Genomic DNA, 20,493 nt, shown 5'->3' with positions numbered 1-20,493 from the left:
TCCCTATATCCAATCCGATTTCCCAATAACTTATAATGTTAGTACCAAGTTTCATAATTAGAAAAGTAGTTTTCCAGATATGTAAAAATATGTGAAGTCTAATATACAAATATACAATCACAGACAAAAGTAATGGCACCCTACACTTAATATAAAATCATTCATGAAAACTGTTAAATACAAGCATTTAGTGAACATTAGCCACTAATTAATATGAAATACACCAAAACACACAATTTCTGGTAACAATCTTGGTGTGTATATATATATATATATATTATATATATATATATATATATATATATATATATATATATATATATATATATCCTAAACTAAAGGGTTATGAAGCTGCATTATAACGTCAATAGCCAGAAAATGAGGTCATTATCCTCACCATCTGTTGAAAAATAAAGTTTTGGCAACACAGCAAATGATGGTCAAGACAAGCAGTTGGATTTAAATTTGAGAAACGCACATGAAGCAAACTACATCAAAAGAAAAGGCTAAGGAACAGTATGAAATAAATATGGAATACCAAAATCCACAATCAGAACAATAATAAATGTACTGTAAATGCACTGTATTAGCACTGGAAAAGAATGTGAAAGTGTACAATTAGCATTTCAACATGATTCGCTATTGTCTTAATTATCCTAACATTTTTCCCCCGGAGGCTGGTACGAGGCACATATTCATGGAAGGTTTTGGGGTACTATTCAGCACAGACATTATATTCTCTGTGCATGATTCATCCTGCAGTTTAGACGGAAGCTGTTGGGTGGTGCTGCGGGCACCGAAATAAACTACAGCAAACCAACATGCCTGTATTTCTGATGTATTATTATTATTATTAATAATAATAATAATAATAATAATAATAATAATAATAATAATAATAATAATAATACGGTTTCCTATGGGGGGGAATCACTATACTGTGGATTCGGATATATCGCGCTCCTGGAGTTGGCTCCCCATTTTTACAGTATAACTAGGCTTGCGTTTGCTGCAATATACATAGGCAATTGCCATAGAATTACCGTTCATTTTATTTTGTACCGCACACAAAAATATACAAAACAAATAAAAACGAATAATTAATATCATGCTGTTATCATATACGCACGCATTGCACAATAACACAAAGCAAATTAAATATCTACTTGTTGAGGAGGTTTTTAGTTTAGCCAGCGAGGTATTATTCATGTGTGGCAGCAATGCACTAGCAAGTCAGTGGGCACAGTGACGTCAGCTACGTAGCAACAACCTCTTGGGAATGCGATTCTCTCAATGCAGTTTGTGCATTTGAAAGGAGAGGAAGACTCGTGATAATTGGACACTTTAAGTTGATGAGAAGCAATTTCCTTCCGCAGTACGAATTAAAACGGTGCGCTTTTTTATAGGTAAAATGAGAAAAAACGGCTTGCGTAGAGGACTTTATACTGGACCCTGGCGCACCCGATAAAACGAGGGAGTGGTTATACAGTACGTTAACCTATTTGTTTTTCTATGGGTCTCTCTCTATATAGCGGATTTATACTGGACCCCGATACCCGCGACATATCGAGTGGGTGGTGCACTTTTAAATGATTCTGTTCATTTACTGCCTCGTAATATTCGGAGCCACACACCAGACGGTGTGGTGTGTGTGCGTGTGTATATATATTAACTCAATAGTTATGTATATGTTATGGACTAAAAGGCTGAGGAAGCGGTGTTTAAATATATATATATATATATATATATATATATATATATATATATATATATATATATATATATATATATATATATATAAACCTCTTCCTCAGCCTTTTCTCCATCACATATTTATGTATTGAGTTAACACTGCCACAGAAGTTGGTCTGCTTGAGCTGGAATGACATGTGATGTTAGACTTGGTAAAATTGCTAAACATTATCATACGTGATTTCTACGTGATTTATTTTCCCATCAATTTTCAAATGTTGGTGCTGTAGTATAATTTACTTTCGCCTACCCGGAGTTTCGTTCAAGTATTTGTTTCCAGAGTGTATAATAAAAGAAAAGAAAAGAAACACCCCCATATTTCTGGTGTTTGTTGCAAGCTGTGGCCTTCTCTACAATAGACCACGTACCAGTATGGCTGCCGATTGTGATGGAGTGGTTATGTTTGCGGGAATGGATGGAAACGGAAATTAAACTGGGAAATCGCGATTTAGGAAGACCCCTAATCATGACCTCTGGTCATACACGTCTTGAAATTATCTTAGGCATACAGTGCCCAATGTGAATGAGCCCCTAGAATGGTTTTAGGACCCAGGGGAGCCCAGTGGCAGGCGTGCATTCAGTGTTCGACCCAAGTTCAAATATAGTTGAAGTCATTTAGAGATATAGTCAAATGTCTTCCTGTGAAAGTGCTCTGTGTTTTCAGTGGATTTCCTGTCTACTTAGAGATATCTCCAAGTGAACATTAAGTTATTTCGAGATATCTGTAAATGATTTAGCAATTATTTATTTCATTTTCAAGGGTACAGCAGCGGCGTCCCTTTTGCTTTCAATGCTCTTTAAGCCTGATATCAGTTACGTTGTTGTCAAAAAAGCGATTTCAGATTTTTCCGCTCCATGATTCTGTATGACACACGCATCCACAATGTTTAGAATTCACATCCTAGCCGTGTATTTAATGTATTATGCCTGTATTTAATGTATTTGCATTTGTTTTAGTTTTTACTGTTTGTATTTAATGCACTATGCATTGTTCTTCACTATATTGTAAAGCGCTTTTTGATGGTGGTCCACTATGAAAAGCGCTATATAAAATAAATAATTGGTTGATATAACAGCCTCAACATTTGTGTAACGTTACAAAATGTGAGGCGACTTTTCATTGGATCGTTTTGTTCACGTACTATTTTCTTTAAACATAAATTGGCTCTTATTTCATTTCTAAAGAATTGATTGGCCCACATTTGTACGTGTAGTGGATCGCAGTACTGCACGTAGTAATTTATTTGAAACGTGTACTAACAGCACCAGATGGCCTTCCATAAGATGGCCCTCCATACTACAAGAACACGACCACTATACTTATACCCTAGATAAGATGGCGTCTTTAAAAGCACATCAAAATTACGTCATGTCCTATCTAATCCTGCTATATCTGTGGGCTACCTTTCAAGGGTTTCCCATTAGAGGTTGAGATCAAATATGATTGGACTTTTGGTAGTGGTGCCACTCGCTGATTGGTTTGTAGGTGCAAAGGGGTGGGGTGGAGTTGGTGGCCGCTGGTTACCGGAAAAATGGCGGAGACAGGGGCAGCGGCTGAGGATTGAGAACGGGGGAGGGGAAGAACCGGTACTGATATCGGGGGTAATGAGGGCACAACATAAACCGGTAGACGATTTTTGTAAGATGTTCATTGCAAATACTTCCTACTAAAAATTATTTTGGTATCGGTTAGGAAATTAAAACATCAAAACAATACGGATCTTCCCTGTCAACACATTCTGCTTGGATACATACGGATTTGTTTTTATGTTATTTATTTATTTACAATGTATAATCAGTTTCAGAATGCAGCGGTTTAGCAGAAATGACTTTTTATAGTTATTACATTTTGGATGTTTATTTTCACCAGAGGAGAATAATTTAGCTTTCTGACTTTTTTTTTTTTTTTAACATAAGTCCATAGAACTAGAAAAGCTGGGATCGTAATTTTTATTTATTTATTTATATCCAGAAGAAAGAGGATTTTAAAAATTATTAAAGTTGTGTTTTTTGTTTTTTGTTTTTTGTGGCGTGTGTTCTGTATTGGAAAATGGACTGAAGAAAGCTTACTATTAGTAGTACCTACTCACTCAGTCACCGTTCATACAAACATGTAAGTGAACTAAGAAAATACATTTCTGTATAAACCCGTACTGTATAATCATATAACTCTTATACAGCATAACACACAGCTAGTTTGAGTTTTGTATAAATGTTGTTGGGAAATAAAAACACACTAAGAATTTGATCAGTGTTGACAACCTTGAAAAATGTAATTTGCAACCAACTGTGTTTTGCATGTCAACAATAATCTGACTGGTAGTACTATTGACTGTTACTGTTGTGTTTTTATCTTCTTGAAATCAAACTTTTGAATGAAAAAAGATGATATTCAAATGACAATAACATGAAAAGTTGAAATGTTGAAGATGTGTTCCAATTCTAATGAATTATAGCAAATTACAGTTAGTAAATAATAATACAAATTAAAAATGCATTCAATGCCAAGCTTTGGGTGGAGCCATTCCCTCTAACCCGAAGCCGGAAATTGTACAGTAGTTTTATTTTATGTTCATAACACGACTGTACTAAGCCTTGGCTTTTTTTTTTCTGTTTATCTAAATCTGTTGTGTTCAGTGTCTTAATTTTTCGGGGAGAAACTGTGTTACAAGACAGTTATGTACATTGCTGCCCTTGCCGGTGTCTGAATGCGCGAAAATATTTTCTAAATGTATAAAACATTAGTCCTTGTTTTTTTGACAAGAAATATAGAATCCCTTTTTCAAGCAGAGAACTACTGACCAGACTGCTGATGGTGTGCCGTCGCAGTGCTCAGAGGTCCCATATACGGTGAATTCCTCTAAAACGTGATCACAGGCTGTAGGCGGGCACCAAATGTAATCCATTTTTTTTTTTTTTACACACGACAAGCACCACCAGAACTGGCTTGTGTGTATGAATTTATAAAATGTTGTTAAATCCTATTTATTCCATGGATAAAAAGATTGAAACTGCTGTCACATTGACCCAGGTTAGATACACACACACACACACACAAAAAAAATTAGCCTAACAACAGAGTCGAAAACCAAACGGTCCACAATGCAGTATTCACTTTTATTCCTTTCCTCCAAGGTGTTGGTACTAATTGGATCAAAGGTGTTTGAACAATAAAATCAATACATTTAAATTTGCTGATGGACTGCCCTTTTATGAACCCAGTAACTGCTCCCAGGCAGTCCTCAGGCCATAGACGTTTCAACCCGGGTACAAATGATTTTTCTACACTTAATTGCAAGCTGTAATGAATAGCTTGCGTTGTGTCGGTTAGTTGTCCTTAACATATTTCTGTGACGTCACCCTTTGATCTTTAGATTAATTAATTCTACAAATTTACTAACTAAAAGTTGCTGAACGGCTTTGAAGAGCAGGGTACGAGGCAGATTAGTGTTACGAAATCCACAGAAAACTGGATTCGTTAACAGAAACCACAGTCAGAGAACAAGTCAACAGAAAAGCGATGCCATTTTTTTATGCAACAGTCATTTCAACAATTAGTTAATTAGTACAGAATTACATATTTCAAACGCAACACTTAGAAAAGGGCTTGCAATTTCAATTTAGCATTTCATATTGTTTGCTAAAAGTAGGGTAATACAGTTATATGTTAACAATGAAACTTTTTTTTTCATGATTACAAATTGTGACAAAGCTTTATATACATTATAACGGTGAATTATTGTAACTGATTCAAGACTTATCTTTGTTTATACTGTACTTATGCAGCGTCCAAAAATTGTTCACATCATGAAACAGCAGGAATGGGGCAATTGAATACAGACAGGTCACTATTAAGGGACATTCCCAAGGTCATTGTGAATCTGAGGCATTCAAACCCAGGATCTCTTGCCAAGTACTTTTTAAAAATAATTTTGAGAAGGACAGAAAGTCAGTTAAACATCTAAGAACTATCCACATATTGCCCTACAAAACATTCACTTTTTAGAACTATATCATCTTTGCTATGTCATTCTGACCCCAAATCAAAAGTTTTCAGTCTAGTGGCAAAATGTTGCAAACTAAATGTCATCAAGTCAAATGGTGGTTTCTATAGTACCAAGTCAAAGGTTTCAAGCTTAATTGAAGAAGGGGTGTTAATATTTTATGTTTACATAAAAGTGTGGGGTGTTGGCAAATATATTTCTTATTCAATATTTCTGAAGTGTCTTTTCCATACAAAGAAATGCGGTAAACATGTACAGTAGGGGGTCCCCGAGTGGCTCACCTGGTAGAAGTGAAGCCACTGGTGTGCAGGGTTAGTCCTTGTTGAGTGGAGTACACGGGTCTTCGCTGGGGACTCCATAGGGAGCGTCACATTGGCCCAGGCGCTCCCGTTGGTTAGGGAGGTAAAACTGGTAGTGAACTATTTCCCCTCATCGCTCTAGAGCGAACCCCGCTGGCCAGATGCCCAGTGGGCTCAGGGCGGACAGCTGCAGGGCTGCTCCAGACTCACTGACATCCTCTCTTGAGTTCCTGGGTGAAAAAGGAAGCTGGCTTGGCTGTGGGATAGGAGGACGCCCACTGAATCATCAGGTCCCCTGAGCCATGTGGGGAATTGCTGCGGTTAGGAGAAAAATGATTGGGCATTCCAAATTTGGAGAAAAAATCAGGGGGAAAAATTGTAATTGGACACACTAAATTTAAAAAAGATATTGTACAGTAGTCAACATACACACAGGTCCATATGATTTCAAGAGATACGGGGCTCAAAAACAAGTAATTGAAGTAGGGTAAAACTATTTTTCAGTTAGAATATTGGATGTTGAACATTTTGTAAATCTTGACATACAATGCCACATACTGTTCCTATTTGTACATTCTATCCCCACCCATATTTCAAAGATGTAGGCATTTTCAAGGGTTCAGGGTTAGCTTAAAATGACATTGACACAAGTGGTTGAATTATAAATTGAATACAATTGAAATGAAATCCTTTGTTTTTTATTTGGGGAGAAAATAAAAAAAAAACATTGCGTGGCAGAAAAGGCCCCTGCTACACCGGAACTTGAAATAACTGTACACAGTGTGTCCTGGTTATATCTCCCTGGACTGGTGAAATAAAAAGGGAATTCCTTTTTAGGTACTGTATGCAGCATGCTGTTTTGAAATGTAATTAACTGCAAGTCTCCTTGGCCAGCCTTAAAGGTTTATACCCCAAAAAATGTATGCTTGTCAAATTATTTTGTTAAATTTAATTTATCAACAGGTATAGATAAGTTAAACCACTGCCTCCTGCTTTTCAATTCCAGTAACTCTCCAAGGCTTAACTACGTGTAAATCAGTGCTATCATTATTGCCCCAAGTTTTAAAATTAATTTTATCTGGCCATTAGTTGCAGTTGAGGGCAGACAAATAAGCTTTGGTACTGACTTGTCAAGCTGATGAACAAAAGACATTTCAATCTGACCGGCCATAAACCAGGTAGCTGGATGCTGTGGGTGGCAGGAGGTTTTGTCAAGACTAATCTAAGGCTGTTCTAAAGCCCCTTTATTTTTCTTTAATTTGCAGGTATAGTGTGCTGTCCTCAACCCCATCCGGCTACCTCTTTCTACCATGCTCCGGCTACCCTGCTGGCTTGGCCCCCTAACGCGTGGGACAGCCATCTTTCGCTTCGCAGAGGGACTGCACAGTCAGCCAGGCAGCAGCACCAACACATCACCTCTGGTTGTGACCACCGGCGTCCTCACCCATCCCTCAATGATGTATGCCACTCGCTTCTACAGCAGTGGTGGCGGTAAGCCAGGCAAGAGGGCTGGCGCTGGGGGAGGAGGGCTTCCAGTGCTAGACAACCACCACCTCCCTCAGTCTCACCCGCACCCACAAAACTACCAGCCCCATGTCTACCAGGGGAGGCCTGATGGGCACCGTAGCCACTACCACCACCACAGCAAGAAGAAGACCTGGAATTTCATCCACGAGAAGATGAGCTATGACACCTTCTTTACCATGAAGCGCCTGATAGACCGTTCACGCACTGTGGATGAAGTGCTGCGCTGGGTCACCCAAAACCCAGGAAAGATCTCCTACAACCACTACCCCATCGCCCTGCAGAAGATTGGGCAGCTCCTGCAGCAGCAGGGGGGAGGAGGTGGAGGGGTGAGTGGCCCAGCAATGGGGGCTGCTGGGGGAGAGAGCCACTATCGGCAGATCTCAGAGCAGCAGGACTTCCAGACGCTATGTGATGCTATTGTCAGTGACTGCGCCAAGTTCGACAACTTCAGCATTGTCAATTGCCTCTATGCTGTAGCAGCTCTGGGTGAGTGGATTATTGTTATTACTATAATTATTATTTGTTTCTTAGCAGGCGCCCTTATCCAGGGCGACTTACAATTGTTAGACAATATCACAGTACAAAGTATTGCATTATAAAATATCACATTACAAGTTATCACATTGTGGATCGCGGTGTGTACACAGTGCTTACTAGATACAAGTTACAGTTGCAGACAAAACTATTGGCACTCTTAATATAAACTATATAAATATAAACATATTATAAGATAATTCAACAAAACATGATAAATACAAGCATTTAGTGAACATTAGCTACTAAATATAACACAGACCAACATACACAATTTCTGTTAGTTGAGCAAAAATTCTTTATATAAAAAAGAAAAGCACTTAAGTAGTTCAAATATTTTTTCATGACAAAAGTATTGGCACCTTTACTGTATGTTAATTTTGTATAAATAGAATTAATTAAAAAATGTATTCATTGATTGAAAACTATTAGACTGTAACTAAGATACACTATAAAGTCAATAGCCAGAAAAAGAGATCATTATTTCCCAGATCTGTTGAAGAAGATTTTTTTTTGGCAACATAGCAGATGATGGTCAAGACAAAGGAGTTGGATTCACAACAAGGGCATGGCTACAGAACAGTATCAAAGACATATGGAATACCAAAATCCACAATCACAGCTATAAGCAACTGAAATGCTTGAAAGAAGTGGACATCCAAAGAAAATTACGGGTACAGCAGGTAGGAGAATCTTCCGAGCAGATAAAAAAAAAAAATTTCAAGAATAGCAGCCAAGGATTTAAAGAAAGATTATTTATCTATTTATTTGTTTATTTATTTATTTGACAGGCGCCTTTATCCAAGGCGACTTACACATGTTACAGAGCAGTACGGAGATACAATGCAAAGTGAGTATTTAAATACAGTACAGATTACATGAAATAGGATGCAACAAGTTGTATCTACAATGACATATTAGTTGTACAGTAGTGCAAGGATAGTGCATCAGCGGAGGATCCAGTAACGTGGTGCATAGGTCAGATGAGCACTTGCAGATCAAGGCATCTAAACTGATTCTCTATGGGGATCTCTGATGCTTCCGATTTAGAAGCATCAGGCATAATAGTGCAAACAAGAACTGTACAAAGGCACCAGAACACAGAACAGTTTTATGAAATTAGACCTCACAGCAAACCACTTTTAAAGAAAATTGATAGAACAAACTTAAAATTTGCTAAGAACAATGAACAGGAATCTAAAGCATTCTTCAACAAAATTATCTGCTCCAGTGCGACTAAAATAGAACTTTCCCCCAAAAATGGACCTCAGTAAGTTTGGAGAAAAAAAGGGAAAGCCTTCAATGAAGAAAAACTTGCACCTACAGTTAGACATGGAGGTGGTTTGATCATGGTTTTGGGGGGTGTTTTAGCAGTTCAGAGACTGGAGACATTCATGTGATTGAAGATTGAATGAATGTGCCATGCATCAAAACATTCTACAAAGTACAGTGCTACCATCTGCTCTAGGCAGACTGTTTATCTTCCCACACCACAACGACCTAAAGCATACAACTAAGTCAACTCTGGGATTCTTGAAGAAAAAGAAGCTGAAAGTTCTGGAATGGCCATATAAAGCAAAAGCAGGACATACAATATAATATAGCAGGGGTGCCAATACTTTTATCATAAACAAATATTTCAAATAAAATAAGTTTTTTTTTTTTATAAATGTTATTAGTTGTGTATTTTGCTTTTTGTTTCATTAAAGATTACTTAAATAGTGCTTAATCTGTTACCATTTTTGGTGCTGTAGGAACTGGTAGCAACATGAATAAAAAAGTGTGGCCAAGTTTGCCCCAGCTGTCTGATTTGATCTGATCTAACTAGTTCTGAGGTTTCTAATGGTTCTTTATGCAGAGGATACATTATATCTCTTCCATTATTAGTTTACAGGATTTTGTGGTAAATCAGTACAATTTGCTGTGTTATACAATATATTTTCTAGATTTGAATTCACAGCCATAATTTATATACATCACACATTTTTCATATTGAGCACAGAATTTGTATTTTTATTTTTATTTTTTTAATAATTCTTTACATTTTTTTTTTAATTTAGTCGTCAGCAGTTGTTTTTATTATTTTCTTCGAATTTAGAATGTCCAATTATTTTTGGACTCAGCTCACCGCTACCACCCCTGTGCTGACTGGAGGGGCGAAGACAAACACACGCTGTCCCCCGAAGCGTGTGCCGTCAGCCACCCGCTTGTTTACACACTGTAGGCTCACCATGCAGCCACCTCAGAGCTACAGCGTCGGAAGACAACGCAGCTCTGGGCAGCTTACACGCAAGCCCCAGGCGTCCAGCCAGACTATAGGGGTCGCTGGTTTGTGTTGACCAGAGGTCACCCTGGGCAACCTAAGCCCCCCCCCCCCCCAATTGTGCGCTGCCCCCTGGGAGCTCTCATCCATGGTCGGCAGTGGAATAGCCTGGACTCAAACCAGCGATGCCCAGGCTATAGGGCGCATCCTGCATTCCATGCTGTTTTACCTTGGATGATACAATCATATTTCACATTTCCACATTACTTTTTGTTAACATGTTGATATGCCATATCCCTTAGATTATGCTTCCAATGTTGCTTTGTTCATAGAAACTCATTTTTAGTTTGAATTATTTTCAGAAGCAGTCTGGGTGGATTAGTTAGTAAGCCAGGTAAATAATGCTCTAAGTAGAAACTGTAGAGACTGATGGAGAACATTCATAATAGGATATTAAATATAAAATATTAAGAAAATATAGATGGTAAAAAGAAATCCCTTTAAGAGCTTGTAAACATGAATCTTAGGGTGAAACATTTAGTCTACATTATCTATATCTATCTATCTATCTATCTATCTTTCTATATCTCTGAAGTTTTGTCACTGATAGAAACTAGGTACTGTATAACCTCTCCCTCTGTCTCTCTCTCCCTCCCTCCCTCCAGGTCTGCCCAGTGACTCCCAGATCGTGCAGGTGCTGGAGGAGGAGTCTCGCAGTCGCCTCTCCCACTTCAACCAGAAGGACCTCTCCATGGTGTTCAGCAGCAGCATGAAGCTGCATCCGTCCAGCCAGCACCCGCTGATCGAGTCTTGCCTGTCAGGGCTGGAGAAGAACATCGAGCGGGAGCGCCACCCTCAGACGCTCTTCCTGCTGCTCTCCTATTACCGCCTCAAGTGGCGGGCCCTGCAGGCTGACGGATACACTCCAGAGCAGCTCCTGGCCAACCGCAAGATCCTGCGATTGGTCAAGCACACGCTGGCCAGCGTCAGCAACGTGCGTGACCACGAGATGGTGCTGCTCGACGAGATGCTTTCTGCCTGTGCCCGCGAGGCCAGCAACAAGTCATTGGAGATCATCTTCAGCTCGCAGCTCTTCTACGAGAACCGCCAAGAGAAGTTCATCAGCAGCCTCGCTGGTACTTTGTTCAACCTTTTAGTTTTTATATTTACAGACATTTATTCCCTGCAACCCAAGTTGACCCATTATTTAAACTCACCTTTCCACAATCAATCCAATCCGATTGTAGCAGCTTCTGGAACCAACCACAATGCAACATAGCTGTACCAGGTTTAGTTTGAATGGAAATTGATGAAATAATCCATTCCTGTGGTTAAGTTGTATAGCCATTCCATGAAAATGTAACATTGACAAGTCATGTATATCAGCCCAATGGCAAGTCTGTGATCAAGATGCAGTGTTCCTGGTGCCTGTGTACTGAAATGTGCTTCTGCCTGTGTTTCAGAGGAGCTTCCTAAGAAAGTAGACAGCATCACTCCCTATACGATGGCCCTCATTGCAAAATACATTGCCAGACACCGACTGCGGGAAACCAAACTGCTGGACACCATTGCAGAGTTTGTGGTCAAAAAGGGGGAATATCTCGACAGCAAGGTATAATGCTTTGCCAGCATCCTTTTGGCAAGAATTTACAGGCCTGATTGCAAATGGTCTAAATCTATAAAATAGATTCTAATATTCTATACTAAATATTTAACAGAGGTGTAACCAAACCATTATCATCTCCTTTTCTAATGTAATACTCAAGCTTTTCCGGTATTTATGCCTGCTGGAAAGCCCTCCTTGAACCTCCGCCTGTCCTCTGCAGGTGATCCAGAAGCTGGTGTTCCCGTTCAGCAGGATGAGTTACCGGCCTTCCAATGAGGCACAGTTCTTCGAGAAGCTGGAATCAGTGCTGGAGCAGAAAGCCATGAACTCCCCACTCGCCACTGTCAACATCATCATGTCTTTGTTCCAGCTGGGGCACTTCCCCAGGCTCATCCTGCACCGCGTCTTCTCCAGCACCTTCATCAGCAACGTCACCAGTAAGTGCAATGGAGGAGACATGCTTCATGTTAGTTACATTAAAATGAAGCATTTGTAAAGGGTGGTTTATGTGTCTGAGAGCTACAGCTGCAGCTACAAAATGAAAGAATCAAAAGCATGAGTCGTTTGTGAGTGCGTAAAGCTGCTCTGATGAGCCTTCTCTCTTGCCCACAGACAGCCCATACGCTCTCATTGTGCGCCGCTACCTGTCTCTGCTGGACGCCACAGTGGAGCTGGAGTACAGTGACTACACAGGGCCGAGGCTGGAGGAGGGGCACAAGGTGCTGATGTTTGACCACGCATTGACCGCTGACGAGGTCAACCGCAAGTACAGGTGAGTGTGCATACATAAACAATGATATTAATAGACTCAGAGAGAAAGAGAGAAAGAAACAGGGAGAGAGAAACTTGATCACTTAAGGCTGAGGTGCATTACGGCTTTCCTTATGCATGAGATAATTATACGCCATCTGCGCACAGCAGTAAAAGCCCTTTAGTGAAGGAAATCCAGTGCTCAACCTTTTTGGTCAACAACACACATCTGTTTTATATAGCACTTTTTCTTAGATATAAATCTGAAATTAGCTGTGAATCTGACATTAGCTATGAATCTGTATGATTGAACCATTAACCATTGTCATGCAAAAGTGTTTTCACTCTTCTTATGCAAAATAAACACTAGAAGTCACCCCTTGTGCCTAATTAAACTGTTGCAATGAATTTTTACTGCAAATGTTCCTGTGGTGTGTTGGTACTCAGTTGCCTGTGTCTGTTTCTAACCCATTTGTTCTCCCTGTTGCAGCTATAAGGGTCTTGTTGCAGAGGCTTTGAGACAGCTGGTTGGGGAGCAGTCTTACAAGCAGGACGAGGTGCTGGCTCCTGGATATTACACAGGTAACAACTCCTCCATTTTGTATTATTTTAAGTTTTAATGAAATGAAATAAATAATTAAATAAATGAACCTAAGAGGAAATACTGTGTGTGTGTGTGTTTATATATATATATACATTAAATGTAGTGTGACAGCTGTTGCTGTGGTGCAGGTCCTTTTAACCCTTTGCAGACTGTGAATATTCTAACTGTTTGAAATCCGACTGACTTGACTTTAGGGCTTGTATCAGTGTAAATAGCCACCTAAAATATTCAGCATTATACTTTCAAAAAGCAGAGTATTAGGAAAAGAGTTTTCATGCTTTGATGAAGTATACCCAACAATGACCCAGTTTCAATGTAAAAACAAGTGTGTTTAAGTTCAATCAAATTCAGTTTTCTTTAGAAATGTCTTTATAAGTATAGTTTACTGATCTTCTACCTAAAAACTGCAAAATTACCAGTGATAGCCACAACCCTCAGAAAGAATTGCATAAATACCATGATTTATTTTTTAGTTTGATGGGTGTGCAGACCCGTCAACTTCAGATTCTTGACTAGAATCATTGAAAACTAGCAAAATTTGCTAAAATTAAAAATAAAAATATTGCTCTTGGTTTGTAGACCCAACTATCTGTGTTTTGGTTGAAGAAGAGTTTGATGCTAATTTGAAAAATGACACCCTTGCCATCACGTTGTAGGCAATTACATTATCAGTCCAATGAAATTGAAATTAAAATGGGCCATCTGCAAAGGGTTAAGGCAGTTTACTTATCTTCAGTTTTGTCTTTTACTCTCTTGGTTCCAGATTTTCTGCTGTGGATAAACAGCTCTGGTAGGGTGCTGCAGATCAAAGGGAACAGTGGAGCCGTATCAGGAGCCACACCGACAGGCCTTTCACTGGGGTCAGGGACCCCCAAACCTCCGGATCCTCAATCTGCAGTGTCTGTTCTGACCTCGGACTTCCACAAATTCTCCCCCTTTTCCTCCTCCCTGGAGGACGGGCATGAGAAGTGCGGTGGGGAGGACCTGGTTCCTGAGGTAGCCTTCCTCTCACACCACATGCGCCCCCCTCCTTCAGGGGGCACCTTGGGGCAGCGGGGAGGAGCAGAATACAGCCCCTACTACCAACCGCCCTCCGATTACTACAGCAGCCTAGCCAAGGAGCAGTCTCTGGAGAGCCAGGACAGCTCCACCCTCAGTAGCCCCTCGGACTGCCTGGCACAGGCTGGGGGAGGCGTTGGGGGGCCGGCAGAGTGCTCTCCGAGCCTCTCCTCCACATCCCTCTTCCAGTTCCCTATTGGGAAGATCCTGGAAGAGGAGGTGGTAGCCGGGCAAGAGCGAGAGCTGCCCAACTTCTATGAGAGCGTGCCGTACCCCAATGGAGGCCAAGGGGCTGCAACAGAGAAGGGGACCATAGAGATACTGAGCCCTGCCTCCCCGCTGCAACTCCACAACCTGGGGGGTAGGCAAGCAGACAAGGAGCGTAGGGCAATGGAGCACCGGGACGAGATCAGGAGGTGAGTGAAACCTTCCTGGCTTCCCCTCTGTTTGCATATGATTTAATTAAAATAAACATCTTAGTCCAACTCAGAAACCTTTTTTGGTTTAAAGCAGGGGTGTCAAACATACGGCCCGCAGGCCGGATTCGGCCCCTGAAGCGATGTCATCTGGCCCGTGGAATATTATTTTTTTATTCACTAGAATACAGGCAAAAAAAAAAAAAAGTAAAAAATTGTGCTGGGACAAACATAAAAGAAGTAACGTTTTTTCACATGTATTCAAAAGACAAAAAGCAAATGTCTGTATCCGTCAGAAATTATTTTATCTGTGTGAGATTATTTTTTTTTTATATATATATATATATATATATATATATATATATATATATATATATATATATATATATATATAGTCGCGGGAAGCCAGCAGCGAGATTTGAGGAGTTGCTGCTGTGAGGAGAGGGGGGCATGGAGCACTAGGGGGTGTTCTCCTGGTGTGCTCTGACTGTCAGTTGAGATCAGCCCGAGTGTTGCTGTTCACTCTATTTGCTAAATAAAATAGCTTTCTATTTTGGAAGATACAAGTTGCACGCTTGGATTCTTACCGCCACTACAATCGGTGTCCGTTTTTGTCTGTAATACTATGATACAGGTCATACCTACAAAACTCGTATATTAACCAACGTTTTAATTTTCTTTCATGATGCAATCTTAGCAATCCTAAAAACAGTGAGTAAATATTGTTTATATTGTACAACGCTGTCTTTTTAACGTGAGTTTTATTTTAAGTGTTTATTGAAGTTAAAAGCCAATGTTATTACTTTATAAAAACGAGTCTATGACCACTATGTTTATTGCCAAGACACAACAAGGGCAGTGATTATTTAAAAAAAAAAAAAAAAAAGTGTTTTTACTTGAAACAGACACACGATTTAACTACTGTATTGCTTTCTTTGTTTTGTAGTTAATTCACAAGGGTAAAGTAAGGCCCTTCTTAATTCTGGAATATTTTTCAACTTTAATACAGTGCTACATATAATGGCTTTGATAACGTTTTTAAAACGAATAACTGAACAAATATCTAAATCTTGAACGAATATCCAAACATGAAAATTCATGTTCGTCCCAACACAAAAAAAAAAAAAAAATTGCAAAATATAAATAGATTCTGATCAATTTTTTATTTAGCACTCAGCAAAAAGATAAAGACAAATAACATTAGTGACTGCAATTGCTGCTCCTGATACCTGGAACCTTTGCTTGAACCAGCACATCAACATCTGGAGCAAATGACTGGGATTGATTTGTTGATATTCAAGACGGAGAAAGATTGCTGCTTCTCAATACACTATTTCAGCAGCATTTCTTCAAAAATTCCATCAGAAAATGGTTTTGAAGAAACAGCTATTTTGTGAGCAGTCAGGCTTGCCTTAACAGCAGCATCACTTATGCTACAAGCATTAGTAAACATCAATTGCTGCTTTTTCAATGACTGTGCTAATATTCAGACTATTTATCTTCAAGTACCCTTCCTGTATATGTACCATATTTCTTGCCATGGTTTGCTTCATAGTCTGTTTTAATGTTGTATTATTTCACAACAGCCACATGTTGCTTACAAATAAAGCACATTGGCTTTCCATTCATGCCCTCAAAGAAATACGAAATACAAGACCCCTGGTCTAAAGGAACCTTTATTGACCCCCTTCTTGTTTTCATCATTTAGTCCCAAAATTATTTTATGTATTTTTTTAATCCTCTTTAAATGTTTACAGTTAGAGCCGAGTGGCCCACTCCTCTCTCTCTGGCAATAGTACCCCAGTGATTTTGGAGGGAATATTTAACTCTCATTCACAGGTTTCAGTAACATGGGATGACACTGTGTATGTTAACCTTTTAAGTTAAGCTAAGTGGAACACCTGTAGTCAGAACTAACCTCTGAAACCAATCCAAACTCAAACTATGCTATGAAATACCTGCTGATGGCAGCTGCAGAATCTTAACTTTCAGTATGTAGAAAGTTAACAAATGTCTTTGTATTTTTTGTTTAAATGGCGATTTATGAAGCACATAAAGACTAGACAAGACATTTTTAGCATGGATAATAATAGGGTCCTGCCTCTGCTCTTCAGTGCTGGCTTATGCTGCTGCTTTGCTTCTTCCTTCCAGGGTGGTGATGTCAGTGAATGATAAGTGGCACTACTGCCACAACTCTGATGTGCTGGTGGGCTCTCGAGCCATGCGGGATAGACACCTTCAACTGCTGGGCTATGTCCTTCTCCAGGTAACCTTGCCTTTGTTTACAGTAGGGACTTTTAATGTCGTTCTCTTTACTGGGCCTTATAGCTATGATCTGCTCATATAGTTCTTTATCCTGTAGTCTGTAGCTACTCAAAAACACTTTACACACTGAAGCCCAGTTTTATAACCACTGAGATGCTCAAACCCACTACCTTACATATTGCAGCCCAGCACTTTCTCTAATCGCTGAGCTACTCAAACCCACTACAATCCACATTGTAACCCAGCAGTTCTTCTAACAGCTGAGATCCTCAAACCCACTACTTTCCAGAGCAGCTCAGCCCTTTCCCTAACCACTAAGCTACTCAAACCCCCTACATTCCACACGGCAGCCCAGCACTCTAACCACTGAGATCCTCAAACCGAGTACCTTCCACACGCTAGCTCAGTCCTTTCCCCAACCACAGAACACACTGTATTTCACACTGGAGTCCAGAGAATACCTTTTTATTCTATGATAAGAGATGTTTGATATCTTCATGATGTATTCTTGTCTCTCTCTCTCTCTCTCTCTCTCTCTCTCTCTCTCTCTCTCTTTCTCCATCCAGTTGCCATACCACGAGCTGGAGAAGCTGAATGGGATCGAGGAGGTGAAGCAGTACTTGCACAAAAAACTCCTGGAGGTGCCCTTATGACACACACAGGGCTGAGCGTAGCGAGAGAGTCCTGCTGCTCACCTCAGTACTACTGTTACTACTGCTATAATGGTCTGAGAGACTGCTGGCACAGGGAACCAAGGGGTGTCAGATATCTGAGCATGGGGGAGGAGGAGAGCAAGAATTTATTTTCCTGATGTGGTGCAGGGTCAGAGGGATATTGGGGTATTTCACCATGTGAAGGTTGCTACAACTGTTTTGGGGGGAGGGGGTGAGTGTCTTTTACAGCTGTCATTGGTGGAGTGGTTTAGGTTGATTTTAAAGGTAATGACTGTTAAATGAATATCTCAATAATCAAAAATAACTATGTGGGAGAGGGATAGGGTGGAATAATGGTGGATTTCTTAACATAGCTTGGTGTGACTGCATGGGAGGCCGTGCGGTCGTGAACATGTAAGATAATTTCATATTCTAGTGATAATAATAATTCGTGGCTTCAGGAGAACCAGTGGTCAGTGACACACCCAGCTGTGGATAATAGGATTGTATAAAGCTTTAACAAAAATGTTTCCTTTTTTTTTTCCGCATCCTTTCAAGTTTATTATTGAAACCTTATTTTTCTTACTACTCCCATTTTTTTATTACATAAACTTCGTTCACAGTGATATTCGCTGCTTGCTGTGTGCGTTAGCTTTGCACTGCAGATGGAGTTTCCTATTTAGTTTGTAAACTTGTGGAGGAAGGAATAATTTAATAATTTAATATAACTATAACCCACGTGTGGGGGGAGGTCAGCAAGGAGGTTGGGTGGGTGGAGGTGTTTGTTTATGTATATATATATATATATATATATATATATATATATATATATATATATATATAATATATAATATTGTACGGCTTTTCTACTTGATGGTTTGAAGGAGCAGGTAGAACCCCAGACCGAACTCGAGCCTTGTTGAACTGTGCAGTGTGTATTGAATTGCATGGTGAAGTGCTAGTCCCATTCAGGGTGTGGAGGTATGCCTTTTAAATAAACCCCAGTTTTACATTTGCAATGCTGTCTCTGTCAGGCTGTATTGTTTGTGTGTCTGTTTCTCTGTTGGAAAAGCGATTATTTTAAATTGACTTATTTTGAAATTAAGTGGCTGTACAAATATAGTATTGAAATAGAGTATTGAAACAAAAATTGTATTGATTTAAACAGGGTTATATACAGTACTTACTAATAATTGCTGAAATTTAGAACTAAAAGCCATAAACTAATTTTTCTGATCAGGTCTAAAATTAAGTCTGTCATTTGTTTTTGTTTGGTTTTACTTGTATACATTACCCTGTTTATTTTTTTTTATTTGTAAAAATGAAAGAATATATGCATATTTGTCCAAACCATGAAGAATATTCAAACATGACAAGCACCAATTTTTAGAGAAATAAAGCCTTGGAAGGCTGTGTCTTAGTTTAGTTCAGAGAATGTACACTCAGCAGTACACCAGACTGGATATTCAAAATATGAATCTAGTGTTCACGTCTGAGATGCCACATTATATTTACATTATTAGACCCTTACTTTTCAGAAGTCTTCAGTTCATAACTATTGTCAATATTTAATTTTTTATTTCCTTACACAAGATATAACAAGGTCTGTGAGTTTATATTTAACCCAGGCATGTCACGCATATTGCACATTTTGCTGGTAAAAAGGTTATGATCAGTATTTATTTAATATTATTATTATTATTATTATTATTATTATTACATTAACATTTACAACATCGCCATTTGATATTTTATTAATTTTCAACCGACAACTGCATTTGTGACAAAACAGAACTGTGGATTAGTCAGTCAACAAATCCACGATAGTAAATTGCTGTCAACCACCTTGAAAACAGACAATACATTTCAAACATTTAGAACAGTTCTTACAAACCAAAAGCACTGGAATTGAAGATTCAGTGTTTCAAGTGTCTTTGTTTGACTAACAGCAGTCAGCACCTTACTGTGGTATTCAGCAGTCACATTTTGAATGACTATCCGTTCAATTAGAAATGTTTAAAGTGGGGTGAATCAGTGTGTCAAATCTTTTAGTTTGTTGTGCGTAATGGTATTGAAAAATTTTCACTGATTCACTACTTATTGCAGTTCTTGCCTTTGTTTATAGTGCTAGAAGTTCATGTTTTTGTATGGTATACTGGACACTGCAAGAGGCAGAAAGAAAGAATGCCACTGGAAACAGGCCAATGATTAACACTGTGTGCCCATATAGATTTAAATGCCCAGTATTTATATATGTTTCTCTATAACATACTTAAACTACCAGATTCTGCCGAGTCAGCGTCTTGCTTTGAATGATCACTTCACTCCAACATTTAGCTGAAAAGTAACATTTTGACCATTAATTTCCGATTTTTAATAACCATGCGCAAATAATGCCTGAGGGGAAATATCACGGCTCACGTGAATAGAAAAAACTGCCTAGAAGTAGTTGCTCTGTGCAGTGAATGACACAAGGTTCGGGTTATCTTCGGTTCAGATAACGAACACGCAGAGTTCGGTGGTTTCGGATCAGATGATACAGACTGCGCTGTCTGATTGATTACATTTTCCTATTATAATATAATACCACTTATATATAACTCAGGCACCATTTTTTGTATTGAACATTTTAAAGCTATAGTGCTACTTTGGATGTTAATTTATTATTTCGTGTTGTGTTTTCACACTGGACACTGCAATTTCTTACTTGCGGAGATTATGTAAGACCATTATTTTAGTGGACTGAAAATTTCACGTGTTT

The 20,493-nt window shown here is 39.2% G+C and overlaps 1 protein-coding gene across 6 annotated transcripts; it reads left to right on the top strand.

The window, feature by feature from the left end:
* Positions 1-1,348: 1,348 nt before the first annotated feature.
* On the top strand, positions 1,349-18,751 carry fastk (Fas-activated serine/threonine kinase). 6 transcript variants are annotated; one of them, XM_041247619.1, is made up of 11 exons: positions 3,308-3,378; positions 3,814-3,865; positions 7,321-8,068; positions 11,045-11,515; positions 11,843-11,991; positions 12,206-12,422; positions 12,598-12,757; positions 13,226-13,317; positions 14,103-14,814; positions 16,966-17,080; positions 17,646-18,751. In XM_041247619.1, exons 3-11 carry the CDS (start codon positions 7,366-7,368, stop codon positions 17,730-17,732), a joined length of 2,706 nt encoding a protein of 901 aa, XP_041103553.1. In that variant the 5' UTR covers positions 3,308-3,378; positions 3,814-3,865; positions 7,321-7,365; the 3' UTR covers positions 17,733-18,751. The 6 variants fall into 6 exon arrangements, with proteins under 6 accessions (XP_041103557.1, XP_041103553.1, XP_041103555.1 ...); XM_041247621.1 differs by having other exon boundaries at positions 3,310-3,339; XM_041247622.1 differs by having other exon boundaries at positions 3,336-3,354.
* The last annotated feature ends 1,742 nt before the right edge of the window (positions 18,752-20,493 follow it).

The sequence above is a fragment of the Polyodon spathula genome, chromosome 4 (assembly GCF_017654505.1).
Source record: "Polyodon spathula isolate WHYD16114869_AA chromosome 4, ASM1765450v1, whole genome shotgun sequence".
NCBI classification, from domain to species: domain Eukaryota; kingdom Metazoa; phylum Chordata; class Actinopteri; order Acipenseriformes; family Polyodontidae; genus Polyodon; species Polyodon spathula.
Note: the sequence above shows the minus strand (reverse complement) of the source record. Positions and strands in the feature narration are given on the sequence as shown.